This window comes from Amphiura filiformis, chromosome 3 (assembly GCF_039555335.1).
Source record: "Amphiura filiformis chromosome 3, Afil_fr2py, whole genome shotgun sequence".
Classification (NCBI taxonomy): Eukaryota; Metazoa; Echinodermata; class Ophiuroidea; order Amphilepidida; family Amphiuridae; genus Amphiura; species Amphiura filiformis.
In genome coordinates this window covers 52,174,546-52,195,678 of record NC_092630.1, presented here as the reverse complement: position 1 = coordinate 52,195,678, position 21,133 = coordinate 52,174,546, and the positions used below count along the sequence as shown (strand labels likewise).

Sequence of the window (21,133 nt, the reverse complement as noted above, 5' to 3'; positions counted from 1 at the left end):
AGTTATAATCGAACGGGGCAAAATTTGATTAGTTATTTCTTGCTCACTTCGTATTTTGGCCAAAAAATAAATAATATGAGTGCCTTTGAATGTTAATTGTTCATTATAAAATGTCCATTGTCTTTAAAATGACGTATATTGTTATCTTAATTAGTTCAATAATTGTTGCTATACAATATTGCCCATTCTTGGCAACTTATGGATTTAGTTCTTTGAACAAAGAGCAAGAAGTAATGTGGTTGACATGTGAAATCCAAGAGAGAGAGAGAGAGAAGGCCTATATATTATTATTATCATTTAAACCGTTTCATTTGACCCGTTTGAATATCTTGAAAATGCTTGTTTTCAAGTTGTGAATATGTGTGACTGTGTTAATATGTATAATGTATGTCTGTGATATGTTTTGTGGTTGTTTGTTTTTGTTTTAATACTTCTTTGTCCCAAACTACATATTATAAACTCGAAACTCGAAATTTGAGACTCGATACCGTAAAATGGGGTAACTTCGGTCAGCGGGGTAACTTTGGTTGGTAATTTTTTTAAATGGTCATATTTTCGTACAGCAATATTATTTTTAATCATATTTGGTGCCAATCTGTTAAGAAATATATTTGGAAGAAATAATTGTCCCTCATGTCCAATTTCCTCGAAATTCACGGAAAAATCAGGATTTTTGACCAAAAATGAGGATTTTTTTACATTTTTTTCAGAAGAAATAAAAATCGATATTTGTGAGCAAGGATGTGTGCTTGATTAATTTTGCAAGGGTTCAAATGTCACAAAAAACAACAACTTGCCCATATACAGCGAAGATCATTTTTTTTAATTTTTTTAATTCATGGAATGTAATACTCTGACCAAAGTTGCCCCAAATGCGGGGTAACTTTGGTCAGGCTTTTTTTACCCCTAGGGCACCCTTACAAAATTATTAAAAAATCTTTTTCAACTTCAAGGTGTGGAAGGGAACCCTAATGTCATAAAAAAAGAGATAATTAGAAATATAATTGGTTCAGTGTTTGGAAGCAGTGGTTTAAAAACTCTGAAAAGTGGCACAAAGTTACCCCATTTTATACGGTACTCGATACTTGAAATTTGAGACTCGAAACTCGAAAATAGAGACTCGAAACTCAATATTAGGCCTAAAACTCGAAACTTGACACTCGAAATTTGAACTCGAACTCGAAATATGAAACTCGAGATGAGACTCGAAACTCGAAATATGAGACTCGAAACATGAGACTCGAAACTCGAAATATGAGACTCGAAACTCGAAATAGGCCTATGAGACTCGAAACTCGAAATATGAGACTCGAAACTCGAAATATGAGACTCGAAACTCGAAACTTTGTTTCGAGACTCGAAAGTTGACTCGAGACTCGAAGATATTAGGCCTAACACACTAGTGAACTATCTGTTTGTCAAAGAGAAAATCACACTTCCCCGCCTTGTGTGCGACCCCCTCGAAGCATAGACTCTAGAAAAGGAGTCTATGCTCGAAGGCTGGGACTCAAGTTCTAATTAATTAATTAATTCAGGGACTCATCATCGCAAAATTAGAACCTTAAGTTTCTTAAAAGAACTTTTTTGGTAGGCCTACTACAAATAACCCCATTGGTTTCCCCGGGGTTCTTTGCAGAACCAAAAAAGCCGTTCTTCAGCTAGCTAGGGCCTGAAGGATTTTGTGCGAGCGCGAGCGCACTGCAAAAAAAGGGTGCAAACTTCACCTTCAATTTAAAGCTATTTAATTTGGTCTATGATTTTAGAAATAGTCTGAAATTCGTTTCTTCGGATTTTTTCATTTCCCGTTCCACGCTTTCACTCCAGCCAGACTCGCCAAGATGTTTCCTCTGTGTTCTCAGGCGCTTCTGTTCATGTCCAAGCTCACTGCCAATCTTTACAACCTGTTTGAATCGATTGGCTTTGCCGCGTTGCAGGGTATGTGGTAAAACCAGGGAATGAGGCTTTCGGACCCCCTGAGTTTGCCATGTAAATTAGCAATGCCATTTAACTTCACGATTTTTAACTGATAATTTGGTCTAAAATTGAGCTTGTAAATTTGTAATTAGACTACCATGTACTGTCAATAAATCTTTTCTCACCGTTTCAAATGGTTTTACTGCGAAACAATTGAAAATAAGACTGTTTTTATCATCAATTTCCACATGACCTATCTTGGCCATTACACATTTTATGCGAACGAGGATGTAACGAGATGCAAGCTGGGAGTTTTTCACTGCACCATCGCAGACTGTGGTAGTGGCGTGGCCAGCTAGCGTGGAAAATTACCTTGATTTCCCCACCACAATCAAGCAATATTTTCCAGGATTTGACCGGTTTGCAATTTATAACATCTATTTGCGAACCACCACTACTTAGTTCAGTATTTCAATAACATCGCTTCGCTGATTGTAAAGCAAATCGTGCAGCAAAATGGCTACAAGGAGACCTTTTGATCCAGAGGCCCACGAGTTGGACAAAGATTTTCGCCTCACCAAGTTCACCGAACTAAAGGGATGAGGGTGCAAGCTTCCTCAGGAGGATCTGCTCAAACTCCTGAAGGAATTTGACGATGAGGGTGAAAAGCAGGAAGGGGTTCCTGAAGGAGGGGATGGCCAATTTGTTATGCAAATGCCAAATTTCCCCATGGAACCTCGCATAGGTAAGTTTTGGAGTGACTTTATTGAGGCTAGCTAGGGGTGTCTTTTCGTACCCGGGAAAGCGAACCCCTGCAAGCCTGATTGACGACGATTCTTTTACCTTTCCAAATCGGGTCAAGTCGTACCAATATTGACCAAAATCCATGTCAATTAAGACCACTAAATATCCTAGACAACAATGTTACATTGATAAATTTCATATTTCTTCGTTTACTCTGTTTATTACAACGTTTTCGAAGACCATATTTTGGGAAAGAAATGTGTGCCCAGCGCAACACGTGACCAAGGCTGACGCGCGATGTTGCCTACTTTGCATAACTTATGAATATTTATTACAAGCAGCTATTCAGTGCGCCCGGAAATCTGGATAGCAAAAAATAAACGTTTTGTAAACAGTGCCAGTTCATGAGTTTGTGTACATGCATTTTTCAAACCTGGGGTTTTTTTTTCATGCATTTCTGTGAATCATTCCAGTTAATATTGTGTGTGTTCTGATAAAAACTTTATAATTGTATTAAATTTAAACTGGTAAAGATTTTGCTGAAGCAGGCCAGCTGTAAAAAAGCTGAATTTCTGAACTATCATGATATTAAACCTTGTTCGAGCATATTCTCTAACGCAAATCTTTGATTTGCGTTAGAGACCGGAGCTATATGATTTCGTGGGGCTTCCGGTACACAAAGTTGCGCCGGCATGTAAACATTGATAAAATGCCGGATGGTTCACAACAAACTTTCATAAGCGTGCCATTATAAGCTTAATTGAGTTAAACCCTACCTTTTGACATCTTTGTTACATACGATCCTCAAAAATAAGATGATATCTGGAGCCTAATTCAGCGCTGCTTACAGTGCCGCTTATTGTAGCTGTCACATCGTGGAAAATAATCTCAACCTATCAGATTATCGTATTACACGTAAATTCTGGTGATTTATGACTGGACAGTCACTTAGTAGGTAAGAGATTACCTCATTCAGATAACACCTGTTATGTTTGCCGATCGATGAACCAGTCCAGGGCATTTCAATCAAGGACACGGTCCAAGGCAACTCGACCACACGCAAATTCGGTCCCTGTATAAAACCACGTTTTTATGTGTAAGGGGCGCACCATTAGATATCAAGGGGAGGCTTGGTATATTTTTGAAAAAAATTGTAATGCCATCTGAGCAACAACAAAATTGCTCCACTGGCAAAAAAAATTGCTCCACTGACAAAAAAAATAAATTTGATGTCAAGGGTGAAAAAAAAATGTCACAGTTAGTGAAGAAAAAATAACCTAATATAGGTTTTAAATAGCAATGTTTTTCATGAATTTGCTCATTTTTCATCATTATATAAAGCCTAATAAAAATTTCTGGTAACCCGACCGACCGTGTAAAACCCTTGCGACTCAAGTAATTTTATCCAATTATGTTCAAAATAAAAAATAATTGCTCACGACCAACTGGGTGTCTACAATGCTCCTCATCAGAAACTACATTATTGGCAAAAATATGGACGCACCATTAGAATTCTCGGGGGGGAGGGTATGAAATTTTGAGCAAAAAAATCCCTACCAATACTAAAAACAACCCAAAACTTCCCCCACCTAACTGTGTATAAATGCATGAAATTTAAAAAAAAACCCTTGAAAAAAATTCCACTACCCCAACTTCCTACCCCGAGAATCTAATGGTGCGTCCCTTACCTCACCGTAGATAAAACAATGCGTCAACATGACCATGATGATTGTAAGGGACGCACCATTAGATTCTCAGGGTGGGGTAGGAAGTTTTTGAAAAACTTCACCCACTACATGACCAAAAAAAAAAACCTTTCCCCACCAACACTAAAAAAAAAATACTTCCCCCACCTAACTGTGTATAAATGCATGAAATTAAAAAAAAAACTTGCCGCCGCCTTCACAAACTTCGCCGCCTAGTTCAGCGGCAACAAAATTTCTTTCCCCAACCCAACTTCCTACCCCCCCTGAGAATCTAATGGTGCGTCCCTAATTGTACCATGACTGTAGTACCAAACCATCGCTTTATGTTCACCGCTCAACTCGCAAAAGCTCACCGCAAATATTGAAAATAAGCGGATTTTCCCAGGAAATATACCATGGCAAGGTGCCGAGATGTCTAGCCGTGCACATTCTAAATAGCGTGGGAAACTGGGAATTGATTTTGATCACTTACCAAAAGCAAATGGGAAAAGATAATTGGCTATTACTTTTAGCCCCGCCCACAACAGTGACCCACTGATTAAAAGTTTTTTTTTTATAAAAGTGACATTTATAAAGCCATTATAACGATCAGATCATGTGCTTTGTGCAAACTTGTATAGTGTTAATGTTGGGATCTCTGATGATTGAAGATCTGAAGAAAAGTGGTCAACACACAGACATTTTTTAATGCATGAGGCTTAAATAAAATTTGACTTAACCTGGGTGACTTTCTCCATCCCTCTCTCACTCTATTTCTGTCTCTCTCTCTCCCTTCAAACCCGGCCTTCAAAATCCCTCCCTCGATCCAGTTCTCAGACGTTTTTCGAACCCGAACTCGAGTCCCAATTTCCGCCATCGTATACACTCTGTACCGATGGCTGGCTCTGGACCTGTACGGTACCCAGGCGCCAAGCAGCCAGCATACGAGGGGGGGGGCACGGTCAGTATCGTCCCTATTTTTACGCCCCTTCCTTTTCTCTTTTCTCACCATCTTCTCGTCCCCATTCCCGCCTCTCCGTCCCCATTTTAGGTGTTGTGTGGGGGGATGGGGTCTGCCCCGACAATCAGATCCGGTGCCCCCCCCCATCATGGTCGGTGCCCCCCTCCCCCCATGTGATGAGCACGCTGCACTACTGTTTCTGTCCTCCCCTCCCCTTTCTCAAGCCTCCATCATGTCTGGCTCTCCTCTATCTGCATCTCCCGTCAAATTTGGCCGTGTCCCGTAAGTGACTTTACACCACGCCCTATTCATTTCAGGGTGCTGTAGGTGACTTATGACAGTGTATCATAGCAATAAAGACAAACAAATTAATTGGCTGTGCTCCGTAAGTGATTTTAATACACCACGCCCTATGTAGGTGACTTTAGACTGCACCCTGGTAGACGGTACATCATAGCAATAAAGACAAACAAGTTAATTGGCTGTGCTCCGTAAGTGACTTTACACCACGCCCTATGTGAGTGACTTTTTAGATCGCACCCTGCCTGGTAGACGGTACATCATAGCAATAAAGACAAACAATGTAATTGGCTGTGCTCCGTAAGTGACTGTATACCACGCCCTATGTGAGTGACTTTCACAGAACTAATTTTGTGGCGAGTTTAGTAACATAAATTGACAATAACAAAAAGGAATTTTGATTGATCTGTTTTAAAAGAGTACAAAGTAGAGGGGAATTTTTGGCACGGAGGGGGGAGAAGCAATTTTTGGTTGGCCGAGTGGGGGACAAGTGACTTTTCAGGCCGAGGGGGGGCTCAAGCGATTTTTATGGTCGTTCGAAATTTTCCCGGGAGGGGGGGCTCATAATCATTGCACAGCCACAGCACATTACGCCTTCTAATTAACATGGCATCTACACATAAAAACCTAAGTGGGTTTATACAGGGGCCGAATTAGTTTGTGGTCGAGTTGGCATGGGCCTGAGCTGACGAGTCCTGCTATTCACGTGTTGTATCCATTGAACATGCGATCACCGGAAAAGAAGGGAGCGATTTTTATCACAAATGTGCCGAAATATTCATGTGAGTACACTTTAAATGGGACATACTATCTGGGAATTATGCCACCAACACGTATAGTAACAGAATGGTAAGTGAAGTTAGATAGAAGGGTGTTATTTCAGGGTATGTTTATCATGTTGTATTGTCATTATAATTTATGTGGTCTTACGTAATATGTTTACCCCGAAATTAGATACGAAAGGACACTAGCCACGAATGCGAGCGCATCCGTGAGCAAATTCGTGGCTAGTGTTTCTCGAGCAAATTAAACCGTGCAAAAAATGAGCCAGGGATTTTTGTTGGCCAGCCAAAGGAGGCCTGAGGGGGGGGGGTAGCCAGGGCCCAGCCCAGGGCAGGCGGCGAATGGCATGATCGAGCCAGCAACTTGTGAAACCGTCCGGCCGTATGGGATTTTCCATATATACTCGGTTAGTTTTGTGGGGTTCATTATCGAACCCCAACAGTTTTAGCTTGTATTTATATTATTTATTAACATAGGTCTATTTGTTTGTGATATTTCAAGCGTTTTAAAATTTAAAATTAATCCCATTCAATTACACGGTTGACGATGAAAATTAACTGAATTTAGAGAATGCAAATTGCAATGCGACCACCACCTGCCCCAGGGCTCAAATTCCAGGGAGGCGGCCACTAAGGCCATACCCATAGCCAGTCAATGAATTTTGAAAAAAGCAGGTGTGCTGTTAATTGCACTCGGTAAGGATTTTAGGTGTGCTATCATTTGCACTCGGTAAGAAGTTTAGGTGGGCTATTTGAATTATTGCACTTGATATTCAGATAAGAAGCATTGGTGTTGAATGTGGGACTACAATGTATTATATACAAAAATGTAGGTGGGCAATCAAACTTCTTACCAAGTTAAAATTATGCAAATTTCCTAGCACTGCCCCACGCACCCACTGCATGACATCACGTTGACAGAACTGACGAATCGTGTGCGTAGGATCGGTGAAATTTTTGTAAAATTTGGTAAGAAACACCTCGTGCATGTTGTCCGTCTCCGTTGAAAAACTGGATCCTTCCCAGTAATATCCGCCACGACCACTTGAAATAAGCTTCCAGCAAATTCAGAAAAAAATATACCATGTCCAACAAAAAATTATAACCAAAATTACAGATAAATGAAATTTGAGTATCTTCAAGTTCAGTCATCGAAATTTTTGCTCGTTTGATGCCAGAAAAAAGTTAATTTTCAAACGGCAATATTTTCCATTGATTTTCATTCCGTCTTTGCCAGGACCCAGCCATCTTGAATATATATGAATATGCATATGTCTGAGCCCAGTAAGGTCAAAAATTCATTCATAAAACCATGTCGGGTTAATTGCAACGATTCTGATCGGCGGAATAAGACCATTTGTTTGTGACGTGTTGGGTTCATGAATATTTAATGAGCAGCCCGCTCCTGTCTGACACGGTAAAAAAATATAACAGGGATCACCAAAAGTCCGATGCTATGCACTTTGCATGCTTAGTGGTGCTTGGCGTGCTAACTGGCTCCTTTTTTTCTAACTTCGTACAGCGTGAATGAATGGGGGTAGTTAGTTCGTGGGATGGGTTACTCAAACAACACCAAACTTTCGACACGAATATCGTCCCGTCTGCCTCCGTTTTTTTTCAAACCCCATTACATCATTAAGCTTGTAGGTTTTCCATGTCTTATACTGGACCCATTTGTTCTTTTTGTCCGCCATGAATCCATGATGAGTAGTATAAACTGATATTTCTATCGGCAAACCTCGGTACAATTTTATCATAGCGCAACACTCACCGCTGACAGATCGCACACGTGTGTAGGTCATGTCAAGATATTAAATCGGCCTTGTTCAGCTTCTAAATAATTATACAGTTCAGTTGAATGCATAAACATTACCTCATTTACTACGGTGGGCAATGGCATGTCACGGCTTTGTTGTGACATGAACAGCACATTATGATATTTCGCCGAGTAGAAAAGATATTGTTTGGGTCGTCACTTTTGTAAAGGCCATGGCATCGATTTATTTTATTTTTATGCAAAACACTTTCGGGAACCGCTGCAACTTTGGAAACTGCTTCAGGTGACAAGGTGCGCTATAAATCGCACTCGGTAAAGTGATTTAAGGTGGGCTCTATGCGCGCGATCGCACTCGCGCGCCTTAAAATGCATTGACTGCATAGCCTAAATCCTTTCTCAGCGTTGGCATTGCCCTGTGGCCCAGGTCTTTGTCAACTTCAAGGCATTCTTTAGGCCCTATCACTTGGTCGCCTTGGTGCCTTTGTTTGTCTTTGCCCGTGGCCTTTAAAAATTTGGGGCCTGGGCTGAGCACATCGGGCTCATGTGGAACGCCCTCAAAGGATGACTAAAATTAGTGGGAGACGGTAGCCGTTTGGTGCCCAGAAACTCTGAAATGGCCCCTTGCTCCCATCTCATTTGTAGTTGACATGGGGACACTTTTCTCACAAACTGGCCCCCAGGATAGTGAACCAAAAATATCAAATTCAAAGCAACTAGAAAACTAGTGCTATTTGACTCATCCAGCATTGGCCCCTTGGTAATTGGAAATGGCCCCTGGTTTCTTCAAATCTGACCAGGGGCCATTTTTTTTTGCCAAAGTGTCCCCTGGTTCCTCTCTTATTTTCACCCTTGACGCCCACTGTCACGTCCTAAATCATATGGATGTCTGTCGCACTACGGTAGAGTTTGATTTATGCATGTTTCCCTTTTCAACCTTTTTTAGAAGTCGTATCCTGCTTCAGTTTTCCAAAAATTATCATTTTCGTTGAAAAACCTGATAAAACAAAAACAAATTTGTTTGATGTTTTTTGCTCCGGAATTATCCCTGTGCTACATGTAGCTTCCAAGTTTAAATCTGAATGAAATCCAAAGTGATGGAAATCTCTAAAAAATTATGATACTACAATGTATCAGTACATTTATAGTAGAGATGTAAGTAACGGTAGTAACCAATTTAAACCTAAGTGCAGGGATAGCATTAAGGCCCGAAAGTCGGGGGTTGTTTTCCCGTGTTTTTCACTCCCGAGCTTGCAGAAAATCCAAATACATGGGGTGAAAATTAAATCTCGGGGGTGAAAAATAGTTTGCAGTGTAGTCAGGGGTAGGAGTAAGGTCCAAAAGTAGAGGGTCAGAGTTCACCCCCAAGCTTGCACATATTCCCAATATAGAGGGTGAAAAATTAATATTTTTTAAATTTAGGGGGTCATTAACGTTATCCCTGCCTAAGTGTAAGATGAAACTTCTGGCATCAAGTTTTTTTAAAACTTATTGTAACTTAAAAAGGCTACCCAATTTCAGGTTTTAATTGTTTACTAAACAACTTTTTTTTTTTTCTCCAGGCCTTGGCGACTGCAGTATCACCCGACTTCGTCAAGGGGGTCTGTGTCTTGTACAGACCACCGATTTCTTTTATCCACTTGTAGATGACCCTTATATGCAGGTAAGGACTTGTTGATGTACATTCCCACTGGGCACATCATTATATCAGTTGTTGAAATTAGGTTGCAATCATGTTTTAAGTTGACATCTTGATCAATGTTGATACAACATTCAAATTTAAACCAGATTTTTAATGTTGAGTTTGTTGACAATTCAGCATCAACATTGATATTTCAACCACCTTATACATGTAGGTTGAAAACACAATTGAACTTCAATGTTGAAATCATAACATTTAGCTCTCAGCTCTGGTACATCTCTTCATTGAAATATTTCTTCATTTATGTGTTTATTATTATCTGTAAGCATCAGTTATTTTGTTATTTGTTTACATTTCTTACAATAAAATTTGATCAGATTCAGAAGCCCTGTTACTCAGTGTTAGGGTGTTTTGGTACCGGTATTTCAAATTGAAATTATTTGTTTGTTTATAAAATTTAGTTTTGTATAATCAAACCTATTGGCAACATTTAGACAGATACCAGCACTTCACAAGTATTTATCTGTATTTTTTCCATCTGTCTTTTTTGCAGGGTAAAATAGCGTGTGCAAATGTTCTTAGTGATTTATATGCGATGGGTGTGACAGATTGTGACAACATGTTGATGACCCTTGGAGTTCCACAAAAATTCACAGAAAAAGAAAGAGACAAGGTGGTCCCTCTTATCATGCGAGGATTCAAGGTGAGCATTTTCACTTAAAATATTTTCAGGTGTTGACATAATTTAAAATATTTTTGCCCAAAGGGCGTTAAATAACCTGGCTTGCCACGGATTGCCATGCATTTGAAAGTGTGGCTGCAAAGTAGCCAATGATTTGTGCGAGGTGACTGCTTGATAGACTACTGCATAAAGATAGATTCGGTGTCTGGAGGGTTAGTTAGTTAGCTATACTGTGTCTCATGTCAAGTTAAGAGCTGTTGCTCAGTGTGCCATCAATGTGTGTATTCGGTTGCGTCGCCTGCGTATAGGGACTATTTGTGTGTTTACGCTCTGTAGGATTACATTTGTTATTTTGTAGGCTAGCATGCACAAATCAAAACTGCCACTGAAGTCAGACATGGCTTTCCAGGAATGCTGTTCCTCTCTAACTGGATGGGCTGTTTATTTAAAATGTAAATAACATTATTTCTTATCTGCTAACCAGGACTGTGCAACTGAGGCAGAGACACAGGTGACAGGTGGACAAACAGTATTGAACCCATGGTGTATTGTTGGTGGAGTGGCTAGCACTGTGTGCATGAAAACAGATATCATCAGGTAAGTTGTCAATGCAACTGGGTATGAAAAATTTAGTATGTGTAGGAATGTCAGCATTTTATATAGCGCATTTTTGTCTTGTGCTCTACATTTATGCTGCTACCTCTAGGATTTTGACTACCCTAACAGCTTCCCATTGTACACCTGGATTGGCTGAAACGTGCAGGTTGAAGTGCCTTGCCCAAGTACACAAGGGCAATTCCATGTTACTCGCGTTACATTTTTGATAAAATCAGCACATTCAATGTCATATAAATACAATTGAACAAGGAGTTGGTTTATTCATCTTCTCTCCACATGTACTTACTGACCCAATGTATCAAATCACGTAAACTTTAATTTTTTAAATAACTAGATGAAACATTTATAGCAAAAAATGTGATTGTGACTCGCGTTACGAAAAATTACACCTTCAAAATTAGGCTTTTACTTGTTCAATATTTCTCCTCAAACAAACAGCTGCAGACAAAAGTTTATAGCACTAAGTAATTACCTTATATCTCAGCTGTATTACAGAAACAAACACCAAGTATATTTGAGATTGGTATTTTTAAAATGGCCAACTTTCGCTAAATTTGTGCGTGACTCGCGTTACGTGACTCACGTTACGCTCACTATTTTGATTACATGGTCCCACTTTGAAAGCTTTAAACACGCTCACTTTCATTTCCATTGTGGTCAGTTTTACTTTAGCACTATAAAAATACTGTAATTCAGCATTAAAAGGACCCTCTCCTCTGGGGTAGGGTGGTGGTGTGGTGTGGTGGGGTGGTACGGGGCTAATGATGGAAATTTAAAAAACTGGCAATTTGAATAAGAATACAATTTTCATATACATTTATTACATAAAATGCATTGAAAAACTGTATGGAAACATTCATATACACCAGGCACAAAAAGAAACTTGTCAGTTATAGTCATCCTTGCTGTTTAACAACCTGATCATTTTGGATTATTCTGAAATATACATTTTGTTAATTGGACTTTGCTTTCTCACTTGACACCCTGTTCGGAAAAAATTTAACAAGAATTGACCACGACATACGCCTCCAAACCCCAAAATTAAAAGTTGCAATTTCAACGATTTTCAATGGGATGCATCGTTGTGTTGTACACAAGCACCACAGGCCGATCAATAAAGCACACAGTGTAACAGGCACAATTGAATCATTAAAATTGCAACTTTCGATTTTGGGGTTTGGAGGCACATATCTTGGTCAATTTTTGCTCGATTTTCATGAACAGGATGTCAACCGAGAAAGCAAAATCCAACTAACAAAATGTATATTTCAGAATAATGCAAAATTAACAAGTTGTTGAACAGCAAGGGTGACTATAACTGACGAGTTTCTTTTTGTGCCTGGTGTATATATGCAAAACTGATATAGACCATTTAAGGTTTGCAAAATGGGTTCCTAAAATTTTCCATATTTATGTGCAAAGAGGGTAAGGATTTTTGGCAGGCTGAGAAGAGGATCAAGCAATTGATGGCAGGCTGAGAGGGGAGGTCAGCTTATTGCAGAGCCCTATGTGGAACACATTCCTCAGACTTGAGATTTATTCATCTTCTCTTTACATGCATCAAATCACGTAAACTTGTAATTTGTGAATAACTCTATGTAACGATGTAACATTTATTGGCAAAAATGTGGTTGTGACTTTTGTTACTAAAATTACCCCTTCCAAATTGAGCTTTTACTTTTTCAATATTTCTCCTCAAACAAGAAGCTGCACACAAAAGTTGATACCACTAGGTAATTACCTTTTACTGCAGCTATACTACAGAAGCAAACAGTACATTTGAGTTTGGTATTTTTAAAATGGCCAACTTAGTGTGTGACTCGCGTTACATTACGTGACTGTTACACTCACTATTTGATAACACAGCCCAATTTGAAAGCTCTAAACATGCTCTATTTAATTTATATTGTGGAGTTCAACTTTAAACATGACCTTCTGTTCTGGGGTTAGGTGGAGAAACTGGGGTGGAATGGTGGCAGTGGGTGTTTATAATGGGTGTTTATAATGGAAAGTCAAATTGTAAATTTGAATTCACAGATGGGGACAAAAACAATTTCCAGTCCTGCAATTTATTAAGTGATGTACAATAATTATGAGTCCTGGGGAGGGTAAAAGTGGGAGGGAGAAGTTTTAGTGATTATTTATGGATTATTTTCTAGCCTTACTGTATAGAGAGCTGTATAATATGTGTGACTCACATAATATTGTGACTCGCGTACATTGTGACTCAGCGTTACCATTTTGAATAGTCTGTCTCTGGTGGTACAATTGTAGCAAACCAAAAACCTTATGAAATAATTATGAGTTATGACCCAAACCAGGAGGAAAATGAAAGGGAACATTTATAACCCTTTAGATTTTTACTGCATTAAAAAGTTGTTCTTTTTGTGACTCGCGTTACATGCTTAACATTATACAACTTGCCGTGCCATCCTGACCATTACCAACACAGCTTCCTAATTTTTTATTTTTTATTTTGACAAATTATGTATCAAACAACACTATCACAAAAAAGAATAGTTTTTGTTCCATATATTAGTGAGAAAAAAAAAAAAGATTACTTTTGACTATCTGCTATTAACAAGATGTAGGAAAATACATTAAATCCTTCAAATCAATGAAAAAAAAAATACTGCAGCTGATATTCATTTGAAAATTTCTTTTTTTTAACTTTAAAGGGTGTATAATCAAAATATATCATCAATCATTGCCAATTGCAAAGTTCATATTTTTGAAAAAATGTCATTTTAACATGGAATTGCCCACAACATGTTGGCCACAAATTTTAGCCACTAGCCCACCATACTCCAACTCCACAGAATGTTATAATTTTTTTAAATATTGGTGTTTTGGTTGGTGTTATTCAGCCAATGCCTGCGAGTCCTCTTTGTTAATAAAGCAAAATGAATTCTATTTAATTAACCACTTAGTGAAAATGAAACCAGCAATGAATAACTATTTAATGAAAATAACACCTGTAAATTAATCACATTTAATGAAAATATATGACACAAGGTGTTCAATAAAATAACATTACACTGTTTGTCTAGCACACTTTCTGCAGCGTGGGGGTTTTGAATTCTGGAAAATTCAGTTAAAAAGGGTGGAGGTTAAAATTTTGCAGTATAAAGGGTTGCTTTCTAAAGTGTGGCAGCGATATATAAAACATGTGGATAAAGCTACCAATTGTGGATAAAATAATAATAAAATTGATGATCTCTTTACAAACATTCATATTTTGTAAATTTCAAATGAAAATTTCAGAAATTAATTTGCTGATGTTTCAGATGAAGAAAATCATGAGTGTTTGTTAGACGAGTATAAATGCTCACTTAATGCTACAACAATTTCGGACACTGAAATGGACAATGATCAGGTTTAGACATAAGGAGCAATAAATCAGGTTTCAGGCTGGCCCAAGGGCATACCCACTGGCCCAGATTCTACTTAAGGTGGTTCTGGACCCATTTTGAAGTGCTCTATTTATGTTTTAAATATATTAATTGAGTAGGGCGAGAACACTGATCCATATGCCTTTTGTTTGAAGCTAATCGACATACGGTTTTCATAATACATACATTTTAAATGTCTTTGTATTGTATTGTTTTTATCAATAATCAATACAGTTAATGAGCTAATATGACTTGAAAGTGCTCATTAATATGTAATTTTTGCCACTATTTTGCTAAAATCCAACGCATAAATGTTCATAACATTTTTATTTAACAGAATATTGGTTTCAAACTTGGTCAAAGTGTTCCTAATGACTTCCAGATAATTTATGCATAATTAATGAGCTAGCCGCCCTAATTTGCAAAATTAATTAGCATTTATGCAAATTAGCTCATTAATTATGCAAATATGCAAATGAGGGGGCGGCTTCACTATATAATACATTAGAACATATTAGAAACACTTTGACCAAGTTTCAGGGCAAAAGTATGCAAAATAAAAGTACCATGAACATTTATGCATTGATTTTTAGCAAAATATTGGCAAAATTACATATTAATGAGCCTTTACAGTCCTTTTTAGCTCATTAACTATATTGATTATTGATAAAAACAATAAGATACAAAGAAAATATAATTTGATGTAGTATGGAAACCGCATGTCCGATTTGCTTCAAACAAAAGGCATATTGATCAGTGTACTTTACCCTACTCAATTAATCTGTTTAAAACATGCTCAAAGCATTTCCTTATTTCTAGAAAATGCATCTAATATTGTTACATGTCATAAATTAATAATTATGCCAAAATCCCAACTGGCCCATTAGGCCATCCAGACGGAAAATCTCCTAGCCCGACGAGAAAACTACTGGCGCTGGCCAGTGGGTAAATCGACCCCTGATAATGATGCAAATAGTGATAAATGAACCCGGAAGTGACTATGAAATTTGCAATAGCGACAATGTTTAGTCTTACGAATTTGATAACTACAATGTTGTAAGCTTTGGTCGCACAAGGGTGGGGTTCAAATAACTGATAAAAAAGGTGTCTGGCTAAAAAGTGTCGGGGAGGGGGGGGGGGAATAAAAAAGGTGGGGGCTTGACACAACAGTTATCTAGAGCATCTTTGAATTAAAACCATGTTTTTGCTTCATACAGTCCAGACAATGCTGTTATTGGTGACGTCTTAGTTATGACCAAGCCACTTGGTACCCAGGTTGCTGTCAATGCACATCAATGGTTGGAGAATACCGAGAAATGGAAGAGGATCAGTGCCATAGTTACCTATGAGGATGTGGAGAGAGCCTACCAAGAAGCTATGTTCCAGATGGCTAGACTCAATAGAACGGGTAAGAGAGAGTGCAACAGAGTAGAAAAGAATAGAAATTTGACAGTATGTTTTTGTTAAATTTTGGATCGGATTTCAGAATTTCTTTGCAAATACTGATTGATTTGGAACATCTAATTTCATTATGGTAATGTGAAAAATATGATCTTTCATTTGATATCAAAATCTCATTACGTTAGAGATAATTTGGGGTTATGAAATATCGATTGGGTTACTTACCTTTAATTTTAATGGACAGAACTCTTTAGGCAGTTTTATTTCTTATAAAAAATATCTTTGCCTGCTTTCCAATGTAACAGTTGTTCCATTTCACCTTTGGCACATGAACCACGGGTTAACGAATAACAACCCCAGAAAATTGATTCAATATTTGCATCACAAGTGTTGCAAGCACTCTAAGTCAGGAATGCCTTCCTTCTGTGGTATTATTATTAAGGGTGTTAAGAGGTAGGCTAGCTACAAATCTATGTGCTAAGATATACCTGGAAGAGGTTAGACTATGTGCACTAAGCGATATCACTCTCCACAAGGATAGGGTAATCTGGATCGACCAAGATCATGCAATTTGTTGAACTGATAAGTTTTACTTTCCTGGATATCTCATGAACTTAACATATTTTTTCTCTTCACAGCTGCAAGTTTAATGCGCAAATTCAATGCCCATGGAGCAACAGACATCACAGGATTTGGTATTCTTGGACATGCCCAAAGTTTGTGTAGTCAGCAACGAAACGAGGTCAACTTCGCCATCCACAATCTACCTGTGATTGCGAAAATGCAGCATATTGCTAAGGCAGTAGGCACCATGTTCAGACTCTTGCAAGGATACTCTGCAGAAACATCAGGTACTATTGAATGATCAATTAACTTAGGACATTGAAAACTTGTTCTTGACCACTCTCTGGGAATAATCGCATGCCAAATGCTTTTGTCCATGAATTTCAATTAACCTTCTCGAGATATGGTGGACACAATAGGATGGCGCTGCACAAACTGGGTTAAGTTTTTTGAATTTGCCAGGTGTTATCCAACTTGAAGACTACCCGCCTTTTGTATACGCCATACATTGAAAAAGCTAATGAAGTTACAATTATTTGTGTTCAAATGTATGCAAAAATAGGCATGGGAATCTACACATTGAAGCATTGGGCAGTGCCTGTTGAAATCCATGACACCCCTATAACAGAAGACATGGCTTTAATCTTCCACACAAGGGGTGCAAATTTTAAATGAGGTTACCTGAATGGGTGATTCATTTGAAATCTACACCCCACTGTGTGGGAGATGAAAATCATGTCTTCCATAGGGCATATGGATTTCAACTGGAATATTTCCTAGTTTATTTCAGCTCATAGCATCAATAACATAACAGACAAATATTATAATAATTATAATATAATACAAATGACATTAAAATGTAATGTAATACAAATGAGACATGGACATCACTAATCCATTTGAACAGCCCAGTGCAATTGCATATTTTGCATTGATGCAATGCTGATCAGCTGACACATATTGTACTAATTCTGTGTCTGATTTGTTAATGTGCTATTTTCAGGAGGACTTCTGATCGCTTTCCCCCCGTGAACAAGCAGCTGCATTCTGTCGTGAGATTGAAAAGGTGGAAGGACACACAGCCTGGATCATCGGTATCGTAGAGAAAGGAAATCGCACTGCCAGAGTCATTGAAAAGCCTCGTGTGATTGAAGTCACCACCAAACTCAAGTAGACAAGTATAAAGACTACTAATATGTCCTTCATATGGACATCATAACAAAGCAGCTCTAAACTTTGTCATGAGTACACGTGATGCAAACCATGCATTTACATCGATAACAACAAAACACCAACATTTACGTGTTGAACTCTTGTAATCATAGACCATGCTGTTGTCGTTACTCAACTAAATGCCTGTAAAATTGCATTTCAAGCGAGTTCACGTCCTTGTCAAGTTGTCATTCAAATCAATTAATCATTCTCAAATCAACTTGCATCTTGTGGTAGTAGTTCATGTTGACATTCGTTTTGTGATGTCAGTTAAAAGTAGGTAATACGACATTCCAAATTTGTTTGAAATATTTTCCGGTATGAAAAGTTTTATTTAGTTACAAATATGTGATAAAAGGCATCTGTTCAAAATTCTGAGAGGTTTATATAGAGCTGGAAGAAACACTGACTTTTTTGTCTTTTGTCAAGGTTAAAAAAAGATTTGTATTGAAATAAATTGGTGAAACTAATCAGCTAAATAAAAAATACTCTTCCAAATTCTGAACAGAAGCCTTAAAACAGTCCCTGATGGTCAATTTATTTCAAATGTTAATTTCAGAATAACAGAAAGCTCCAAGCAATCGATAAGATTTAATTTTTGTTTGTGTATGCTATGCTTGTATACAAGCGCCACACTCATACATGGATGAAAATCTTATCTCAATTGAGATCACTTTCAAATAACCGCTTCTCATTATGTAGCCATTCTCTGCACTAACACAGTTGACATTGTTAGCGAAGAGACCCTATTTTACCATCCATTTGGGGAAATGTGATTTTCTGTTGGGTTTTCTTGTGACAATCATCTAATGTACCAAAGTAAGTTGGTCCTTCCTAGAAGGATACATACCCTCATTAACATTGCCTTCAAAATAAGCTTGTTTGGATCAGAACCACTGATGAAACATCATTTTGCAGAAACTCTTATTTAGATAATTGTATTTTAAAGAGGCACTCTGATTTACCTGTAAATTTGATAGATCTAGAAGTCAGCAATGGTATCTATCTAGACGCTTCCACTTTGATGATCTTCAGAACATGTAATTTATAACTGGCATAAACCTTAAACCACAGTATTTAATGTGGAACATGGTAAAGCTGAACATCATTGGTTCTAATCCATTTGTCATATTTTGTTATTCAATATCAATTTGTCACAACTCCTCTCATATTGCAGCTATTTATTTCTTTTTTGTTCATTTCATTACAACATGTTGCAGCAGTGACTTATACTAGTGTAGTATTCATCGTTTTTATAATGTACAAACAAAAAGTAAAGCAGTTAGGAAAAAAAAAAAAAAATAGCAATCTTGTTTTAAAAACTTTAAAAAAAAGGTTAAAAGATGACATTTTGACCTATACCCCTCCCTTATGTGCAGGCTTGTGTGTACGCAGCTAGGAGATGAGCAGCTCTGATGCTGAATACGCACAGGTTTCTTAGCGCATAATGTTGCAGCACGACACCCAAAGTCTGAGGGCGTTCTCCATGAAACCTTTGCTGGGAAACCACATCGGGATGGATTTCTCGGGTGGGCTGGCAAGGTGGATAAGTTTAAACTTCGAGCTCCTTTGGAACGTGTGTCTTGTTTGCATCTTGGACTGGATATTGGTCTTTGTGAAATTGAATGAATTGGTTATGGGAACAAGCTAAATAATAAAACTGTTTTGTGTTAAAAAACCTTTTGGTGATTTTTGTTTCTTTATTTGTCTTTTATTTTAAAATAGTTATATTTTTAGGGTTCTCAACTGAATTGAGGCATGTGACATGCGCTTTTATTTGCTGTAGTTACATGAGCAAATTACAAATGTAGAAACATTTCTTGAGTTTCTGATATCTCATTTGTTCTTGCTCCTCCATTATCACACATTTCCTATAAAAGGGTATGTATAAAAGCTATAGCCATGAGCAAACTTTCCCATTTCGTTTGTGATGATAATTTACATGCTTGGCATAACAGGTTTACTTTCGGACTTTTCCTGAAATAGCTGTTTTTGGCTTTAAAATCTTCAGTTGAGAATCCTTTTTTTATTTGGCATACTTTCTTGGTAGCTGGTGGAGGATAATTCTATTCTCATTTCTCACTATTTCAAAGAATGCTTACAAGGCCTGACTGATAGAAAATCATGGGTACTATTGTATGGTAGTTTCTTTTCCCACATTTTGGTTTGACAATCGATATCAAGAGCTGGAGATCTTTATCCATCTACATCCAGACCATCAACGAATATGTGGTTCCCCAGCAAGTCCTCTTGGTCTCCCTACCCTGGGTGCCACTTGAGAAATATATTGTACACATGTGTGACCAAAAACGAGTGAAAAGGGGTGTTGCTTTTGTTGGGATCAGGCAAGTAACTCTTGCGACACATTTGTTTGTACAATTGAGTCACAAAAGGAAAAAAATAGTACTATACAGCAAATGTTTTCCTTATGGACTCCATTGTACAAATTGTTTTATCTTATTACCCATTTACTTGTAGGGTGACCGGTGAAGCTTGTTTTGGGGGTGTTTTAACAAATTGGTCACACGTGTATGCTTTTATACTTGGGTGGAGCCAACGTAACAGGCTTGGTCTGCACAAAATCACCATTGGTTATTTATATTGAGTTTTAGGCACGGTTCAAAATAAGTTGCAATCTTTAAATCTAATCAAATAACATGCTGGTAACATATTTTCATTTCATGTTGACATTCATCATACCTGAGACGAATTCGTCTCAGATCATACTAATTCTGAAATTAAGTCATTTTCCCAATTCCCATTGAAACATTTTACCCCATTTCAACACAATCATGATCAATGCATGCACATGGTTTGCCACAGATGTACTCCCTCGAGTTTTAGTTGCTGGACAATTTTATATTTGCAGAATGTGTTCAACACAACGTATTTATTGCATGAACAGTATTGGACATGAATCGTTTCCAGGTCTTTCAAAATGAATAAAACTTCCCTTAATCAATCATGTTTATTATAAACCTTCAATTTCATTTTCCCCCTAAAATTCTCTTATCTGGATAAGACTTGTCTTTTAGCATTTGTACTTTTATTAATATGAAATACTAAAAAACGTAAGTTGTTTCAATCATGTAAATTCACTATACTATTAAACTATATAAAACCAAGAAAAAAAAAGTAATTCTGAATGGACGTCTACCCCTCCCTTTATGTGCAGTCTTCCTCTGTATGCATTCCTTGAGATGAGCAGCTCTTGGGTTGACATACATTGGAGGATCAGCGCATACTGCTACGTCATTACACCCATTCATGGCTATTATCTATGAAGCTTCTGTTGAAAGCCAACATGTGGCAAGACAGAAGTGGATCTCTTTCAAGAATACCCATGGAAAGTGTGTTATGAACGCATCTTGGACTGGATAGGCGTTTAGTCAATTAACCAAATAAAAGTTTTATAAAAAAAGACATTTGTGTGAGTTATGCTGATTATTTTTGGTTATGTTG

The 21,133-nt window shown here is 37.8% G+C and overlaps 1 protein-coding gene across 1 annotated transcript; it reads left to right on the top strand.

The window, feature by feature from the left end:
* The first annotated feature begins 2,220 nt into the window (after positions 1 to 2,220).
* On the top strand, positions 2,221 to 20,792 carry LOC140148702 (inactive selenide, water dikinase-like protein). The gene is given in 8 exon segments (XM_072170744.1): positions 2,221 to 2,659; positions 9,723 to 9,823; positions 10,356 to 10,505; positions 10,969 to 11,081; positions 15,712 to 15,902; positions 16,534 to 16,746; positions 17,463 to 17,482; positions 17,484 to 20,792. Coding segments are annotated over 8 exon segments (1,167 nt in total). The 5' UTR covers positions 2,221 to 2,430; the 3' UTR covers positions 17,634 to 20,792.
* Positions 20,793 to 21,133: the final 341 nt, after the last annotated feature.